Source organism: Sebastes umbrosus, chromosome 18, assembly GCF_015220745.1.
Source record: "Sebastes umbrosus isolate fSebUmb1 chromosome 18, fSebUmb1.pri, whole genome shotgun sequence".
Lineage (NCBI taxonomy): Eukaryota > Metazoa > Chordata > Actinopteri > Perciformes > Sebastidae > Sebastes > Sebastes umbrosus.
In genome coordinates this window covers 19,036,671-19,055,747 of record NC_051286.1, presented here as the reverse complement: position 1 = coordinate 19,055,747, position 19,077 = coordinate 19,036,671, and the positions used below count along the sequence as shown (strand labels likewise).

General features: G+C 39.9%; 1 protein-coding gene across 3 annotated transcripts in view; it reads left to right on the top strand.

Moving 5' to 3' along the window:
• Nucleotides 1-19,077, top strand: part of LOC119476829 (bromo adjacent homology domain-containing 1 protein-like) — a 37,845-nt gene that overhangs the window by 12,010 nt on the left and 6,758 nt on the right. The window contains exons 1-2 of one of the 3 annotated variants that reach the window (XM_037750386.1): nt 5,205-5,345; nt 17,055-18,806. In XM_037750386.1, coding sequence (XP_037606314.1) covers nt 17,075-18,806 — 1,732 coding nt within the window. In that variant the 5' untranslated portion in view covers nt 5,205-5,345; nt 17,055-17,074. Of the gene's footprint in view, nt 1-5,204; nt 5,346-5,462; nt 5,621-17,054; nt 18,807-19,077 lie in introns of those variants that run through there. The other 2 variants (XM_037750387.1, XM_037750385.1) reach the window with 2 other exon arrangements.

Genomic DNA, 19,077 nt, shown 5'->3' with positions numbered 1-19,077 from the left:
CGTTTTTGTGGCTATAATGACAGACAAGATGAAAAGAAATGGGTAACTGGTGAGTTTCAGATGTTAGTAGTAAGTCATTTATTTCTTTTAATTTACACATGTAGTCAATGATTTATCAGATCAATGCCAAACACTGTCGACAGGCAGGATCTGAAGCACGCAGCTCTACTAAGAGCTTTTTAATAAGGTGCAGCAATTTAGTGTTGAGACATGAAGAGTAGAGGAGGCAGTGGCAGTGCTGACATTATGGCAATAATGTGGAATTGAGTCACCAGCAACACCCAGAACATTGTCCACCACCCTATGAGAAACTCCTATTAACAAGGTGCAGGCAATCTAAACGCCTACACCCCCTCTGCCTCTTCTTACTCGCATGAAGACATGCTTTTAGTTGCTGCACCTTATTAAACTAACTACTACATAATATAACCATGTGCTCCAGACCCTCATCACTCCACATCCTACCTCAGTCGTCCTGTCTGTTGAGGAAGACAGTTTGAGCCCCCCTCGTCCTCGTTCTAGCAGTATAAAACATGCAATTGCTCCCAGGTTATGGAACTCACTCCCCCCACACATCCGGCAGTCTGACAACATCACATCTTTCAAATCCCTCCTCAAAACCCACCTGTTTAAACTGGCCTACTCTCTCTAGAACTCATCATCACCCATCCTATGTGTCTGTACAATTATGTCTCTGTCATGTCCTGTTGTTTTTAGATTGTTTTATCTGTCAATGTTTTAACTGATTTTTGTAAGGTGTCCTTGGGTGTCCAGAAAGGCGCCACTAAATAAAATGTATTATTATTATTATTAATGGATTACATTATTACAAACCTGTATAATCTTTCCAACTAGGGCTGCACGATTAATTGAATATTAATCACGATTTTTACTTTCCACAATTGAAAGAACATGATGAACTGCGATATTGAGGTTTAAAATGTGTGCTCTGCTCATAGAAAACTCAATCAAATCAAGCGCTTCCTAAACTAACAGCCAGCCACCAGGGGACGATCGAGATGTGTTGGCTTCACTTTTGGGGAGCCGTCTTGCCGCTGCGCACGCACACCTTACAGCGGCAGCCTGTGAAACACTTACCTAAATGTTGCGGCTGTAGTCTAGAGTAGGAGTAATATACTGTATATTACTCGTTTTGCCAACGAGCAAAACAAAAATGCACTGAATTCAGGTGAAGACGAACCTTGTTTGAAGTCTTATTTTGATGTAAAGAGTTGTTAATTAGCAGGAATGTAACATGGAAGTGAAAGCAGTGCTCCGTTTATTTAAATGTGAAAGTGCAATAAGAATATTTTGTCCCTAAAATCAACGAATAATCGTCATAAATCGTGATTCTCATTTTGGCCATAAATTGTGCAACCCTATTTCCAACCCAGCTCAGTATGGAGTGCTGGAATGTAACTAAGTACTAATGATGTAGCGGAGAGGGGACAGTTGGGAGTGGAGGACACTTGGGACAGAGCCATTTTAGCGAGTAAGCAACCATGTCGATGCCATTCACCATGCCTTGCAAAGCTTATTTTCAGGCCTATCAGCTGATGAAGTTTTTTTCCTAATTAAATAAGATCAGATAAGAGTGAATGTTTACTCAAGTGGCAGCCGGTCAGAAACCCTTTTTTTTTTTTTTTGCCAAATTCCATATCTCAGTAATTTATGAAAATATTATCATTTTACAAATGTTTCTGTTCTTTTTTTTCTCAAAGAAATGTGTGAGCAAGTAAAATTCTAGATATAAGTTCTTAAAATTTAGACTGCAATTTCTTCAATTTTAAATGGTATTTTTTTTTGCCCAGAACCAACCACTGTCCCAACCGTCCTTGGCAGGCAGAATTTTGGGAAAATGCACTCCTTGTTCATTTAACAAAATTTTGCGTTTCACATTTGTTTTGGGCTCTAAAAAATCTGATAAATTGTTAGGAGACACCTGTATCTGTTCAGGGATCAAATTATTGTCATTACTGTTAAAGTAGTCTGTGAATAATGAAAGGTCATTTGGTGTTGATATAAAAGTGTCCCAACCGACCCCTACTAATTTCAGGTACTTATGCTTTATCTCAGTATCTCAATTTTCTTTTATTCATCTACTCTACTACACTGAAGAGTGAAATATTGTACTTTTTACTGAACTACATTTATCTGACAGCTATAGTTATGTTGTAGATTACAACACATTCAAATTATATGGAGGGCCGTAGTTATAATTGAGGACACAGAGGTCATGTTGTTGGTATTCACTCTGGGAAACCTGGAAATTTACACAATGTGGGCACTTTCTATGTAGATTAAACTGAATATATTCAAATGTGACTAATGTGAAAGGATTCAGAATTTTGCCACGAGAATTGTATTATGTGTGTGGAGAAGGCTTTGAAACACCATTTAGACTTTAAAATTGACAAAAAATATCAATGAACAGTAAACTGAATAGGTCAAATCCATATAATTACAGAATTTTAGAGACTTTAGAGCTGGTGACGGGACGGGGACGCTATGGCCCTTATATGGCCGTGGGCAGTATGTGTATTACAGTTATAGACAACATACCCCAACAACACACAATGGAGTTAGCCTGAATTACGTGGGACTATTCGGCCATGTTGAGGGAACATATCTGGACATTTTGGTGGTTGTACTTGATGATAGTCTAGTTGGTTCATCTCGGTTCCAATCCCAGCTATGGAGAGTTTAATAAAACCTCTATTTAGAGGTGAATGTAGCAAAATATACAGAAATACAGATATTTTGGAAAAGTTATTTTTTAACCCTTTACAGCACATTTAAAATGAGAAAGTTTGTGACCCGGCAGCCATGTTGAGATAAGTTGAGGAAATCAAGCACCGCCCACCAGCCGGAGCACAGCCAATAGGAACGCTCTCTCTCTGAAATGACCTGTGATTGGCCAAAGTCTCCCGTCACGGGCTAGATTTTTTTAAAGCCTGAAAACAGAGCCATGAGGAGGTGCAGAAGTCTTGTTATCTCTCAGAGCACTTGAATTACAATATGCTGAAAGGTTATTATGGATTCTTTTGCCCAATGATGCCCCCAAAAACATTCTGCCTACTGCAGGATTAATGATAAATGTAACAAAAATATACAGAAATACAGATATTTTAGAAAAGTTATTTTTTAACCCCTTTAAAGCACATGAGATACATGCATTTCTGTTACTGTTTAACTGTAAAATGAGAAAGTTTGTGACCCGGCAGCCATGTTGAGATCAGTTGAGGAAATACCATGCACCGCCCACCAGCCGGAGCACAGCCAATAGGAACGCTCAATAGGAACGCTCTTTCTGACATGACCTGTGATTGGCCAAAGTCTCCTGTCAGGTGCTAGATTTTTTAATGCCTGAAGTCTAGTTTTCTCTCAGAACACTTGAATTACAATATGCTGAAAGGTTATTATGGATTTTTTTACCCAATGATGTCCCCAAAACATTCTGCCTACTGCAGGTTTAATCATAAATATAACAAAATACATAAATACAGATATTTTAGAAAAGTTATTTTTTCAACCCCTTAAAGCACATGGATTTTCAAGCCTGAAAACAGAGCGATGAGGAGGTGCAGAACTTAGGTTATTAGTTAGGTTAAAAGGATATTATGAATTTGAGTTTTATAGCTTCCCTTTACATCCCATATAACTCATCAGAACTTTGTTAAATGGTGCACCATTTAAACCCCATATCTCCCACGCACCACATGGCCCACACTGTGTTGATATCATTTTTAATGCCTTTTTCTTCCTTCAATCTGAATTTCTCCAGCCAGACGTGTTTTAAACAGTCTGGTGGTTGACTTGGTCGTGGGGGTTTTGGTCCCGACAAAAAAAATGACAGGGTGAGGCATGCATGTCGTCGTGGTAGAGGGCAGCAGATGATGTAGCCAAGTTTCTCTTTTGGATAGAGCAAATATTGTGTTTCTTATCCCCCCTCTTCACAATAAACAGCTGTTTGTCCGTCATTGGCGGAACGGGGGGTTTCAAGCGAGGCTGTGGCAATTGGTTCAGATTAAGTTTTCTTGCAAATCGTTGGTGGAAACCCAACCAGGAAGAGAGCGCAACAAAATATACATAAGTACAGATATTTTTTTAAAAAGTTATTTTTTTAACCCCTTAAAGCACATGAGATACACGCATTTCTGTTACTGTTTAGCTGTAAAATGAGAATGAATGAATGAATGTTTGTGACCCAGCAGCAGCCATGTTGGGTTCAGTTGAGGAAATACCAAGCACTGCCCAACAGCTGGAGCACAGCCAATAGGAACGCTCAATAGGAATGCTCTCGCTGAAATGACCTGTGATTGGTCAAAGTCTCGTGTCACAGGCTAGATTTTTTAATGCCTGAAGTCTAGTTTTCTCTCAGAACACTTGAATTACAATATGCGGAAAGGTTATTATGGATTTTTTCCCCCAAGATGCCCCCCAAAACGTTCTGCCTACTGCAGGTTTAATCATAAATATAACAAAATACACATAAATACAGATATTTTAGAAAAGTTATTTTTTTAACCCCTTAAAGCACATGGATTTCATGGTCATAAAAAGTGAGTTTTATAGCTTCCCTTTTACATCCTATATAACTCATCAGAACTTTGTTAAATGTGCACCATTTAAAACCAAATGTAACAAAATATACATAAATCCAGATATTTCAGAAAAGTTATTTTTTTTAACCCCTTAAAGCACGTGAGATACATGCATTTCATGGTCATAAAAAGTGAGTTTTATAGCTTCCCCTTTACATCCCATATAACTCATCAGAACTTTGTTAAATGGTGCACCATTTAAACCCCATATCTCCCACGCACCACATGGGACACCTCCTTCATCTGAATTTCTCCAGCCAGACGTGTTTTAAACAGTCTGGTGGTTGACTTGATCGTGGGGGTTTTGGTCACGACAAAAAAAAAAATGACAGGGTGAGGCATGCGTGTCGTCGTGGTGGTGGTGGAGCAGCAGATGATGATGTAGCCAAGTTTCTCTTTTGGATAGAGCAAATATTGAGTTTCTTATCCCCCTCTGCACAATAAACAGCTGTTTGTCCGTCATTGGAGGCTGTGGCAATTGGTTCAGATGAAGTTTTTCTTTGCAAATCGGTGGTGGAAGCCCAACCAGGAAGAGAGAGAGCGCACACACACACAGACAGACACACGCACACACATCTCGCAGGCAGCGCCACCGACCGTCCTCTCTCCACTCCTCCCAGCAGCTCTCCCAGTTCACGGAGCTCCACCATCGCACCAGTCCGGCGGCACAGGCGGGCTTCCTCCTCTCTCTTTAGCCTCATATACCCGCAGATTTTACTCGACGGCAGGAGGAAGCGATCCGTAAGTTACCCAGCTCGATTGTTGCTATTTGGCCCTGAATGTTTGAAGTTGCTTCCGACTGGCCGGCTCGTCCAGAGAGAGAGAGAGAGAGAGAGAGAGAGAGAGAGAGAGAGAGAGAGAGAGAGAGAGGAGCGCAAAAGAACCCATTTTTTTCACAGCTTCGTTCGTGCACCAGAAGAAGCGATATACACGGGTCTGCTGCTGCTGCTGCTGCTGCTACGTGCCCAGATATCCTCCACCACCAGGACTAGGATCACACACAGCACACCGTGTCGGTAATAATGAGGAATCCGGTTAGAAAAATGTGATCAAGAAGGGTGACTGCCCTTTATTTTGCTCTATGAGTGTGTGTGTAGCCCTCCTCCTCCTCCTCCTCCTCTCCAGCCCATATTTAGAGCCTGGCTGGCTACTTCAGATGGGCAAAGCTACGTCAAGCTGCACTGTATCCCATCCTACTGTATCGCTCCACCACTCTGTGTTGATATTTATGCATGGCATTATATCGTATATGCATGTCCTGATCTACAGCGGATGTTTTGTTTTTTGTAATCTGCAAGTCTTGTGAAGAAAAACAAAAAAAAAAAACATGTTTTTAGAAATTCTTGTTATCTCCTCTTCTTGATGAAGCTCAACATGCCAGCAGCGCCTCGTGGCTGCTCGTTACCAGCTGTGTGACAGGCATGGAAAAATGGTAAAATAAGAACCTTTGTCAATCCGATCCCAATGCAATGGGCTCAGATGGTTATTTATTGTTTTGGATGTGTGTGTTTTTGGTGTTTTTGAGCTCTGATGGAGTTGGAGCAGAGATGTTGAGTTGTTGTCTGCAAGGTGTGTTGCTTATTGGTTGGCTAATGTAGTGTTTTTTATGTGTGTGGTGTTTTGAGCTCTATATACCTAGAAGTTGAAAAAGCAAAGTGGATGAGGTGTTAATTACAGGTGTAATGTGAGTAATGATTGTGTGGCATGCCTGTTACCAGGTGATCTGGAGCAGAGATGGAGTTTGTTGTCTGCAAGGTGTGTTGCGTGTTGCTTATTGGTTGGATAATGTAGTGGTTTATGTCACCAGCTGTGTGACAGACATGGAAAAAAATTAAAATAAGAACCCTTGTCAATCTGATCCCAATGCATGGGTTCAGCTGGTTATTTATTTATTTTTGATGTGTGTGTTTGGTGTTTTGAGCTCTGATGGAGTTGGAGCAGCGATGTTGAGTTGTTGTCTGCAAGGTGTGTTGCATGTTGCTTATTGGTTGGATAATGTAGTGGTTTATGTCACCAGCTGTGTGACAGACATGGAAAAATGGTAAAATAAGAACCCTTGTCAATCCGATTCCCAATGCAATGGGCTCAGCTGGTTATTTATTGTTTTTGATGTGTGTGTTTGGTGTTTTGAGCTCTGATGGAGTTGGAGCAGAGATGGAGTTTGTTGTCTGCAAGGTGTGTTGCATGTTGCTTATTGGTTGGATAATGTAGTGGTTTATGAACACAGTTTGGTTAGAAATGCATCTATATATATATATATTTTTTTTAGGGGTGTAAGAAAATATCGAAGAAATCAAATATCGCAATATTATATTTTGTCATACTGTATCGATTCTCAAAAACACTGTATTGATTTTTTATTAATAATTTACATGCAAAGATGAACTCAGACAATACTTTATTTAATTTGCAAAGATATGCATCCTCTCAGTGTATGTGCCCTCTCAAAGTAGTGCTATCATGATAGATTTAACATGGACTGTAATAAATGCAAATGCAGATCCAACTATTCTGACTGCATAAAAACGTAAACTTTTTTACTCCCGATTTTTTGCATATGGTGGTGTGTTCTTTATTCTATGACAGTTTTCCAAAAATTAGATTAAAAAAATCGCAATATATCGCTTACACTATCGTCACCAGCTGTGTGACAGACATGTAAAATGTAAAATAAGAGTCAATCCGATCCCAATGCATGGGCTCAGCTGGTTATTATTTTATTTTTTTTGATGTGTGTGTTTTTGGTGTTAATTACAGGTGTAATGTGAGTAATGATTGTTGCATGCGTGTGTTACCAGGTGATCTGGAGCAGAGATGGAGTTTGTTGTCTGCAAGGTGTTGTTGCATGTTGCTTATTGGCTGGATAATGTAGTGGTTTATGAACACAGTTTTGGTTCAGGGGGCTCACTGAACCCCCTAGAAATGCATCTTTATATTTTTTGTATTTTAATGATGAATAATATTGACCTTGTTGTGTCTTCATATAAACTAAAATAAGAAAACAACAAGATAAGAAGATAGATTTGTGGTATTTCTATTTACTTATAGCGTATTAATAACATCTCTGTCCACACCCTGTTAAATATGCACTTCTGTTACACCATGTATACACAAACCACCTGCCTATCAGCTGTGTGCTCCATATCAGACGGGAGACATTAAAAGATTGGTGAGTAGGCCACTTGCTCTCTTCCGACTGTTTTTTAAACAGAAAACACAATTTTTATGCTGCGATATTTTTCTGAAAATGACAACAACAGTAGCCTAAGTAAACTGTCAGGCTCCTGGTGATCTCCCTCCAACCAGCTGTCACCTTATTGAGGTGTTTTTGTAGTGAAATGAAGAGGTATCGTATCAGATAACTCTTCATTTCAACTTCACAAATCGGTCGTTCCTTATCCGTTGGAATAAGGAATAAATAGAAACATGTCTGAGAAACGTTCAGCTCAAAGCTTTTTGCCTTTACAATGAAGCCAGTTATACTCTGACCTCTTATCATAAATTATGGAGTTAGAGTGGACAGTGGGGGAGGAAGTGTTCACATCCTTTACTTGAGTAAAAGTACTAATACCACATTGTGAAAATACTCCACTACAAGTAAGAGTAGGGATGCACCGATCCAACCTTTTCAGTCCCGATATGGATACCTGGTAGGGGTGTAAGAAAATATCGAAAAAATCCAATATCGCGATATTATGTTTTGTCATACTGTATCGATTCTCAAAAACACTATTGATTTTGAATTAATAGTTAACATGCAAAGAGGAACTTAAAGTTCAATAAAGTCAATACTTCATTTCATTTGCAAAGAGATGCATCCTCTCAGTATATGCGCCCTCTCAAAGTAGTGCTATGATGTTAGATTTTACATGGACTGTAATAAATGCAAATGCAGATCCCACCGTTCTGATTGCATAAAAACGTAAACTTTTTTTACTCAGATTTTTTGCATATGGTGGTGTGTTCTTTATTCTATAACAGTTTTCCAAAAATTTGATTAAAAAAATCTCAATATATCGCTGACACTATCGCAAAATATCGGATATATTTAATCGTAACCCCTGTATCATGATACGTATCGTATCGCCAGATTCGATTACAACTCAAGTGTAAACCTTTTTAATGCAGCAACAAACTGGTCAAAATTTAAACAGGAATTAAAATTCCAACATATAATGTACATAGTATATAATTGAATTGAATTGAATAGATCGGCCCCATTGTAACCGATATCCGATCCGGTAAGTAAAAGTTCTGCATTGAAAATGTTACTTAAATAAAAGTATGTAAGTATTATCAGGAAAATGTAGTTAAAGTATTACAAGTAAAAGTACTCAATGCAGGAAAAAGCTATTGAAAATACATTAAAATCATTAAAAAGAAAAGCAGCAATCACATGTTTTGTGTGTAAAAATTTTCATTTTTAAAGCACCTAAAGCTATCAGATAAAAGTAGTGCAGTAAAAAGTACAAGATGTCCCTCTGAGATGTAGTGGAGTAGAAGTATAAAGTAGCATGAAAAGAAAGTACGAGTACCTTAAATTTGTATTTAAGTGCAGTACTCGAGTAAATTAGTTACATTCCAGCACTGAGAGTGGACTTGAGTTGTGAGCAGTTCCACAAAAAAGTGATGTGTCTCTCTCAGCTGCAACGATTAATCGATTAGCCGTCAAGTATTAAATTAATCACCAACTATTTTGATATTCACTTAATCACGTTGAGTCATTTTATTTAAAAAAAAGTCTAAATTCTCTGATTCCAGCTTCTTAAATGTGAATATGTTCTGGTTTCTTTACTCCTCTATGACAGTAAACTCAGTGCCGGCCCTGACCAATTTGTTTCCCTAGGCAAGATTTTAGCTAGTGCCCCTCTTGCCATGCCTTAACCTGCTTATAATATAGTTACCATATTGACCTTGATTATGAGACAAAACATAATTAAATCTGACCAGAATGCACCAGTAACAGTAACACATTGAAAAACAAGGTAAGCTGATATATATCTTTTAAATGAAATGGTCTTGTTTGAATAGGCCAAAAATGAAACGGCAGCCTACTGGCAGGCCTATTTCTAACATACTTTAACCATCTCAAAGTGAAAAATAGAACCATAGGTTAATGTGGTTATATTTAATTAGACTCTGCCTGTCTCATTGACTACCATGATCTTAAGATTGGAATTATTCTCCTCCTCAGTTCTTTACTATACCTTTAACCCACAGAAAATGATCTGACTGTCATTAACATTATTGTCATTTGAAGGCCGTTGCGGGATTTTAAGATAGTGGACATGCAGTGGTATCATATGAATCTTGAGATTGTGATGAATCTGTTGTTACCAAACATGTCATGCTAGCTTACTGAGAAAGGGCCTAAATATCACTCCAAAGTTGAGCTGTCTTCACCGCGAGGTCCGTGACACCTCAGTGGCATACGGCAGTGTCATGGCCAGGCTGTCTTGTGCCCCCTCCGGCACTTGGTGCCCTACGCACAGTGCGTGATACGTGTGTGCCTAAACTGAATATCTTTGAGTTGTGGACAGAACAAGACATTTTAGGATGTCATCTTGGGCTTTGGGAAACTCTGAATGACATTTTTCACCATTTCCTGGCATTTTATAGACCAAACAAATAACCGATTAATCGAGAAAATAATCAACAGATTAATCGACAGCGAAAATAATCATTAGTTGCAGCCTTACCCTCAGATTTGTCTTATTTGAAGAATTTTAGAGGCTCGAAGAGATATTCAGTATTTCACAGGAAAAATCAACAAATTAGGGACTGTATAAAAATGATTAGTGATGGGAGGAGGGCAGAAATGGGTGGAAGGTATTAAAAAATTGCTCACAGGAGGGTATTTGTTGGGAGATCAGGGAATGTTTCAACTTTTTCACATTTCAGACTTACATTAATTTCATTCATTCTGCGGCAAAAACAATATTGCGGTGCTAAAGTATGTATAGGTGTAGGGGTTTGCAGTTTCGTTCTTCAACGAAAATATTAATAAGGCTATGGAGGGCCTTGCTTTTATAAACTTTTGTACAGTCCCTCAGAGAAAAGAGTTTATAAGACACTATAGTGTAGTTGTAAACAGATATAAGGGCATTTATAAGTGTTTTTTGAATGTCTTTGTTAACACAGTAAAGCATAGTTCTAATCACAAATAAACACATTTTCAGTAAAAGAAAAATATTGTGGTGCTAAAGTCCATAAGCACCTACAGAAATAGAGAGTGGCTGTATTTTCACTATATTGTTATGGTTATAGGGGTATAGGATATTGTAGTTTTTCAGGGGGTGGGTCCAAAGAAAATATTAATAAGGCTGTGGAGGACCTTGCTTTTTTTAAAGTTACGTACAGTCCCTTAGAGAAAAGACTTTATAACACACGTTGTAAACAGATACAAGGACATTTTTGAAAGTGTTCATGAATGTCTTTGTTAACACTGTAAGACATAGTTATAATCACAAATAAACACGTCTTCAGTAGTTTTAAATCCATTTATAAATAGTTTTAAACCTGCTGCACATGTTAATAAATATTTTATGACATACCATAATATAGTGATAAACCTACATAGATTTATTACTCTGAAAAAGGGACCTTAAGTAAAAGTCTAGTAAAATGAACATCATTCACAGGCAATGTATTTAAAACTAGTGAGGACCTATAGTTTCGGATCCACTTTGTTGTTATGTAATATTCCCAAAGTGTGTGTGGTATTGTTTTCTGTGTTTTGAAGTGACTGGTTTATATTGTGTGGCAGTTTTACATTTGGAATTGAACTTTTTAGTCCTCAGTGGTAACTTACTGTTATATTTTTGTCATTAGGTGCTTTGTCTGCTGTGTTGGATTATATTTATTTTTTGATGAACTATTGTAAAAATAATATTTATAGCATGTTTATAGTTGAATTTGGAAGCGAGTGTATGAAACCTGTGTTGGACTGAAACATGAATAGTTTGTTTTGATGGTTGCTTTATCTGCAATTTCACAAAAAAATGAATGGTGTCTATAGATGATCAGTCAGTATGTGTGTCCTGATAATGTGTGTCCGTCTGGGCTGCTGTTTCACACACACACACATCGTCTCCAGAGTGTTGGGAGATCTTGCAAGTCTTATCATTAAAAAAAAGTATCCTGGTGTGCCCGGCGTTTGGTGCTCTGAAAGGAGATCTGTTTTCTAACCAATTAGAGACGGAGCGCGGGGTCACTGATTTTCCTGTAAATGTGAGATTACTTCCTGAGGATCAGCGGGCCTAACTGTGTTTAAAGAGCCAAATTGCCGTTCGGCCAGAACGCTGCCACATGAGATAATATCTCACAGGTTATTCCCTCCAGTGTTTCCCCACCTACACTTCTCAGCAGTGACCCAAAACCGCTAGTGGGAAATTATCTTTGTGGTTTACAAAAAAAAATCCCAATAAAAGCTCAGCATCAAGGTTATTGCTTATAGATGGGAGAGTTGCTCTAAGGAGAGACGCCCCAGGCAAAAACAATGTTTTTCATGCACTGGTCAATTTTGAGATTTTGTGCTATTTTGCTTCCATTCTTTCAGACTAGTGGAAAGAAAACATCCAAAATACACATTTAGGTGTTTATTTTTCTACACTTTGTCTATCTTTGTCTGTAGATTTCTCCTAAATCCACTGAAAGAAAGCATTAGATATTGCCTCATTTGCATGTTTAAACATAACATTTCAGAATACTTGTAATACAAAAAATAATTGTCTTAATATAAGTCATCAACTGGGGAAGTTTCATGATGACATCTATTATTTAGATACATTTTACCCAACTTACCTGTAGTGTCTTTAAATCATTCATCTGTCTGATTCTGGGACAGAATGTGAATGGTATGAAGTGAAACACCTCTGATTTTTAGGTTTGAAGTGTCATTCTGGTGTTGAATTTCAGTCTCAGCGGGCAAGGTCACACTGCAAAACAGATTACATCTTGTCTGAGAAGCACAGCCTAGAGTTAGCCGTCCTATGACAGGGCAAAGACGGAGGGACACACACACAGAGATGAGGGATTGTTCATTAACATGCTCCCAAAAAAGTAGTTTTTTTGTTTCAAGGTATTATTGTATATACCTTTTTGTTACATTTAATTCACAAGTGTTTTCCTGAGGTGCGGGATGATAAATGATATTAAACTCTGTTATTTCCTTCGGGAGACGCTGTAGAAATGGGAGTTGTAGTTCAGGAAGTTGTATATCATTTTCATTAACCCTGGAGCTACACTCGTATTGGCTACGGCCAGGATCAATCTGTCTTGGACCGCCTTCCCGCTGCACAAGCACAGTCAGACAAAATCAAACATGTTTGAGAAATCTTGTCAGGTCGTCAGTTGGGCCAAAGTCTCCAGTCTTGATAAGTTCACAGTACAGAGGAATCTGCATCAAGCATCAGAGCCTCACACAGCCGTGCTAGTCTGAACAGAAGCCCTGGCCTGTAGCTCTTGAAGTGCAGCTCTGTGCAGAATGAAGAAGCTTACTGTGATAAAACCTGGGATGACTGCTTTTCCTGGTGATAAAACGATAGCTATGCCTATACCTATTATTATGATGTAAAGCTTATTTAGGGAAATATTTGAAACTCAGACAACACCACATATATGTAAAGGAGTTTTGCCTATTGCGTCACGGTGCGGGAGGGGCCACAAAAGTCGACTGAACCCAACTTTCAAATCCCAGCATACACACAAACAAGTACATTTTGAGCCATAAAAGCAGTTTTTACACACAATTTTGTTGTATTATAACTTGTGTTAACATCATATGCAGGGCTGGGCGATAACCAGTGCTTGAAGTGGAAAAAAATAAGCAATCTCTTGCAACTTATTCCTATTTATTCATTATTTCTTTAAGCATGTTATACTGTGTCAGTCATAATCAGCGATGGCTTTATTGCTATTATTATACTTGGGCTATGCCTCTTCTATAGTTGGCCTATGATACTCCTATAATATTCGTACTGGAACATTATAGGGTTAAAGGTGGTGTGTTTTTATATAGTGTTAATACTTAAAGTGCTGTCCAGTGTTATTTGTAGTATAGCTCTAAATATATATTTTAGGAGGCCTATAGGCTGGAATCAGCAGCAGCCAGCCAGCCAGACAGACAGGCAGGTATGCAGCAGAGCTCAGGATGCTCTAGACTGTGTCTACATATTATACAGAGACACAGTCTGAATTTCTACAGTGAATAAAAGATACTAGGAGATATTGGGTTTTTGGGTCCTCCCTCAAGAAAATTTGAAGGTTTATGACTTAAAATTATGCAATTTCTTTTCATAATTTTGGACCATTATTATTACTAATTCAATGATTGTTTTTATTATTTATCACAGCCTTCGTATGAACATTCAATTCTCTTGAAAATGTTTGCCCAGTAAAACAATAATCTATAAAATAGAAGAGCAGATTCAGAAATCTTTTAAATAATGATATTATTAAATAATTATATTTGTTCACAAATAAAAAAGGTTATGACGAACAGTTCACTAACCCTCGTTCTCACCAACACTCCCCCTCCCCCCGTACCATGCGTCGGCTCGTCCTGATAACCCTCCCCCCCACACTTTGTTTTTATGTTCATACGGCTTACACCTCTTCCTAACATATAGCGACCGAGCGAACTCTACCAAATGGAGCACGAAAAATTGTCCAGATAAAATGTAGAAGTGTCAATAGTGCGTACCAGTACCAGCCCACTTTGAGAACAGGCGATAATTCAATATGATAATTTATCGTCTTTCAAAGGAATCGTATTGTGATGAAAATATCAAGATATCACGATACACAATTACATCGTCTAAATTGATAATAAAAAGCACATACTAACAATCAATACTATTGCAATACAATCAAACTATTGTCTTATTCTGATTACTCTGTATTTGTGTGCATGCATGTAAACATAGCCAGTGTATAGCTGGAAATATCTATTTATTTTTCTCTATAAGTTCTTAATCAAATGAGAAAATACTCCTACTTTACTTTTCATATGTCCAGTATTTAATTCACACATGAGTATACAAAAATAAGCTTTACCATTTGGTTATTTCATATAGACTATTTATTTATTTATTTATTGGATTACCAGAAAACATGCTATATCATGATATATATCGTTATCGAGATATGAAATCACCTACTGTATATGGGGATAGAAGATTTTGGCGATATCGCCCAGCAGGAATCATATGCTAATAAGAATCTATGTGATTATGTGTTCAGTGAAAAAGATTAAAATTTAGTGTGTAGTTCCTCTTTGAGAGGAGATTTCATTAACCGATTATAGCTAATTATGGGGAGTAATGGTGTAGAACAAAAAGCTCTCGTGAGTTTGGGAAAAAGAACCTCCATTCAGTTTACAAAAAGGAAAGTTGAATGGCAGAAGATGTCTAATTGTATTTGCTGTAGGGGAGTTTCTCTTTGTGGTGTAGATTCTTCTGTGTGTGCTGCTTTTAGACGCAGATCTTTACAAGTTTACCCATCTCATTAGGCAGACAATAAATCTTTATGACCCGAGCTCCAGTATAAAAATACACTGTTATCATTTCCCTAAACACATTTAGTAAAGTCATGGTCTCTACTGTTTGAAAGACAGTTGATAAACATATAAATGAGTCATTCATTGGTTGTTCATGTTTCAATTTCACAATGAGCTCAGGGAGTATTATTGTATGAATACTCCCAAGTTAATTGTTTGTTGCTAATTGAGTTTATTACTAAATGATTTCACAAGGAGCTCAGGGAGTATCCGCAAAGATGTATGCATGAGATTCCCTTTCTCTACATTATATACTGTATGTGTGAACTATACGAACATTTAGACTAGGACTGTCAATCAATTAAAATACTTAATCAATCGTGATTAATCGCATGGTTGTACATAGTTAATCGCACATTTTTTATCTGTTCAAAATGTACCTTAAGGGGAGCTTTATCAAGTATTTAATACTCTTATCAACATGGGAGTGGGAAAATATGCTTGCTTTGTGCAAATGTATGTATATCTGTTATTGTAAATCAGTTAACGACACAAAACAATGACAAATATTGTCCAGAAACCCTCACAGGTACTGCATTTAGCATAAAACAATATGCTCAAATCATAACATGGCAAACTGCAGCCCAACAGGCAACAACAGCTGTCAGTGTGTCAGTGTGCTGACTTGACTCTGACTTGCCCCAGACTGCATGTGATTATCATAAAGTGGGCATGTCTGTAAAGGGGAGACTCGTGGGTACCATAGAACCCATTTTCAGTCATATATCTTGAGGTCAGAGGTCAAGGGACCCCTTTGAAAATGGCCATAACAGTTTTTCCTCGCCAAAATTTAGCGTAAGTTTTGAGCGATATTTAACCGCCTTCACGACAAACTAGTATGACATGCTAATGGATTCCTTAGGTTTTATAGTTTCATATGATGCCAGTATTTTATTTGCTTTAAAACTGAGCCCGCTAAAACCTAAAAATTGCAAGTTGCGTTAAAGAAATTAGTGACGTTAAAACTAATTTGCGTTAACACGTTATTATGGCGTTAACTTTGAAAGCCTTAATTTGATTTTCTGCAGTATTTTTTCCCGGTTTATAGGTAGCTGGCTTGTTTATTTGTCTCCTTTCCCTCAGTTGAACTTTATATTGTAGTAAGGCCCCTTTGACATTTTCCTCTCAGACTAAACATTTCAGACTAAACAATTGGCTTTAACAAGCTGTTATTTGCATGCTGTGTGCACACTAGGTGATAAGGCAACGAGCACGGTGAATGAATGACAGAGTGCATCAGTTCCTTCTATGCTACATAAAGCACGCACACAAACCCCGTTATAATGAGAGGATCACAGACAGGCTGAGAGCTCGCCGCCGCCATATGATCAAATCAATTCAGTGCAATCACAAAAGCATTCTGCTGAATTTACTCATCATCAAACTTCTTTATGTATTGCATTAGACGTTGTTTTGTATCTAAAACTGAAGGCTTATGTAAGATAGTCGATATCTTTGTTATGCTCGTGTCTCGTTGGTTCTCGCTTTTCTTTGTGCCTCAGTACTATCCACATCACAAAAACCTTTCCAGCTTTGTCTAGTTTTAAGTCATGACAATAAAAAAATGTTTGAAGTAATCTTAATGGTCCCTACTTGGTCTATAATACACCTTTTACCACTCCCTGAGTGTCTGCTCCGACCATCAATTCTGTTTTGAAATGGCCCAAACGGTGGCGCCTGCTGATCTTAACGTCTTCTGTGTGATTATAAGAAGCAAAAGCTATAAAGATGTTATGAGATGTACCAGCTCTCTATGGAACCAATTAAACGCTTTGTTTTTTAAGTAACTTTAACTACTGTGTAGATCACTGGTTGTTGTTCTGTGTCAATTGTAAGCACTTGGTGAATCTAGGACACTAAGTTCTGACCACTTGTCGCTCTCTTATCTGCAGGCCCCGTGGAGAAGCATGTGATGACTCACGCCAGGCAGAAGGGTTCGCTCAGGCAGAGCGACGGTAACGCCGAGTGGTGGGACAGCTGCCCTCCTTGGCCACATGGTGGCGCGATGGGCGACGCCTGGCCCGAACGCTCACTTCGATTCGGGAGGACCAAGAAGATAAGTGAGATCATCAAACAACGGAAAGTCATGGCCAAGAGGGTGAACGACAAAAGAGGGAGGACGGAAAAATCAGATCAGAACAGAAAGCTCGACCGGAGGCGCGACAAGAAACGGGACAGGAAGTTGTACCCGTTGCGCGGGAGGGCTGTCGGTTCAGACAGCGAGGGGCTCAGCTGTCGCGTCCTGCTCACCCGATTGGAGGAAAGCATCCGTGAACAGGACGCACGCCGACATTTATCCCTCAAACCCAAAAAAGGGAAGAGCGGTGAAAGAAAAGAGGCAAAGTCATTACCAAAAACCAAATCAAAGTCAAGCAGCCCGAGTCGTGGCGAGTGTATTCATGTCCCGCAACCTCGCAAGCGCAGACTGGCCTCTCTCAATGCCGAGGCAGTGAACAGTCTACTGCTTGAAAGACCTTCTGATCCTCAGGCGGCAGCTAAACAGGCCCGGAGGCAGGAAGAGCCCACAAATGGAGGGATATCCCTGGATGCAAATCCAACCAGGAGTGGCGTCCCTGGAGGCCTGAAGGCTAGGCGAGGAAACATCAGTAAAGCCTCCACGTCTCGCAAACTTGAACTGTGCCAAAGCTCTAAGCGGGTCAAGAAGGCCAAAGCCAAGCGAGCAGAGAGCGGGGGGATGAGTCAGGAGAGCCTGGACGCCCCCGCCCCTAGACGACTGGCTGGACTCAACGCCGCAGCCCTGCTGAAGTTAACCAGCTCCTCTGCTACCAGTAAACAGAGAGTAAAGGCTGCACCCACTGCTACTATCACGTCGGACTGCAAGGCTCCCGCTGCGGTTTCAACCCCAAAACAGCTCTCCAGGGTCAAACACAAGGGGCGCTCACAAAAGCAGAAGGGGAAAAAGGTCCCTCCGATGCACAGCGGGTGCACAGCCTGCAAGGAGAAGGCGGACTTTGAGCCCAAAGTGGAGTGGGAGACCGGCAGCTGCACACATCGACTCACCAAACCGGGCTACCAGTCGCGCAGCATGCTAGCGTACCCGCTAAAGCAAGTGAAGGAGGAGCAGCTGGAGACCGAACTGAGCCCATACTACTGCTGCCCCCCAGAGGGCTCCGTGGAGTACTGCCACCGCCTGGCCTTCTTCCTGGGCCAGCAGCCCTACGCAGAATCTGACGATCAGCCGCTCAACTCAGCCATGCCCCCTGTGAAGCGCGAGTGCCTCGTAACCTCACCGTCTCTGACGCATTCCCACCCGCACACGGCCCTGACCCTCAGCCCACACCCCTGCCTCTGCACCGCCGACCACTGCTTCTCCAGCTACTACGTCCACATCGCCCACCCGACACACACTGGAACGACGTCGGCGAACCTGGCCTCGCGACCTCTGAACTTTGCCCCCTCCGGTCTGTGCCCTAATCGGATGAGCGGCTCCAAGCTGCTGGGTCCGCGGGTGTCCCACGGCTCGGGGCTGGCCCACCCAGCCTACTGCAACTCGGTGGCTTCGCCCTGTTACGGCGACGCCTGCGGGATCGGCGGCTACACCTACAGAGCCATGCCTCCTGTCGCCAGCAGGGGTTGTTCTTTCAGCACAGGATGCACTGGATGCACACACAGCATCAAAACAGGTGAGTCGAACATGGAGACAATTGATCATCGACGTATTGAAGTAAATGAAGCAAATAGTCACGTTAAACAACTATCACTGAGACTGTCTAAACATTCACATTTAGTGTTTTCAATAAGATCTGGAGCAGGTTTTTCCCCCCACACTGATGGCAAGTTCATGATTATGTCACTTCTTTGATTCATCATCTTAAGCCCTCTTTGTATAGCTGTTATTATTGAAAGAAACCCATGGTCCCATGTTATTGAGGTATTACTTAAAGAACCAAAGAG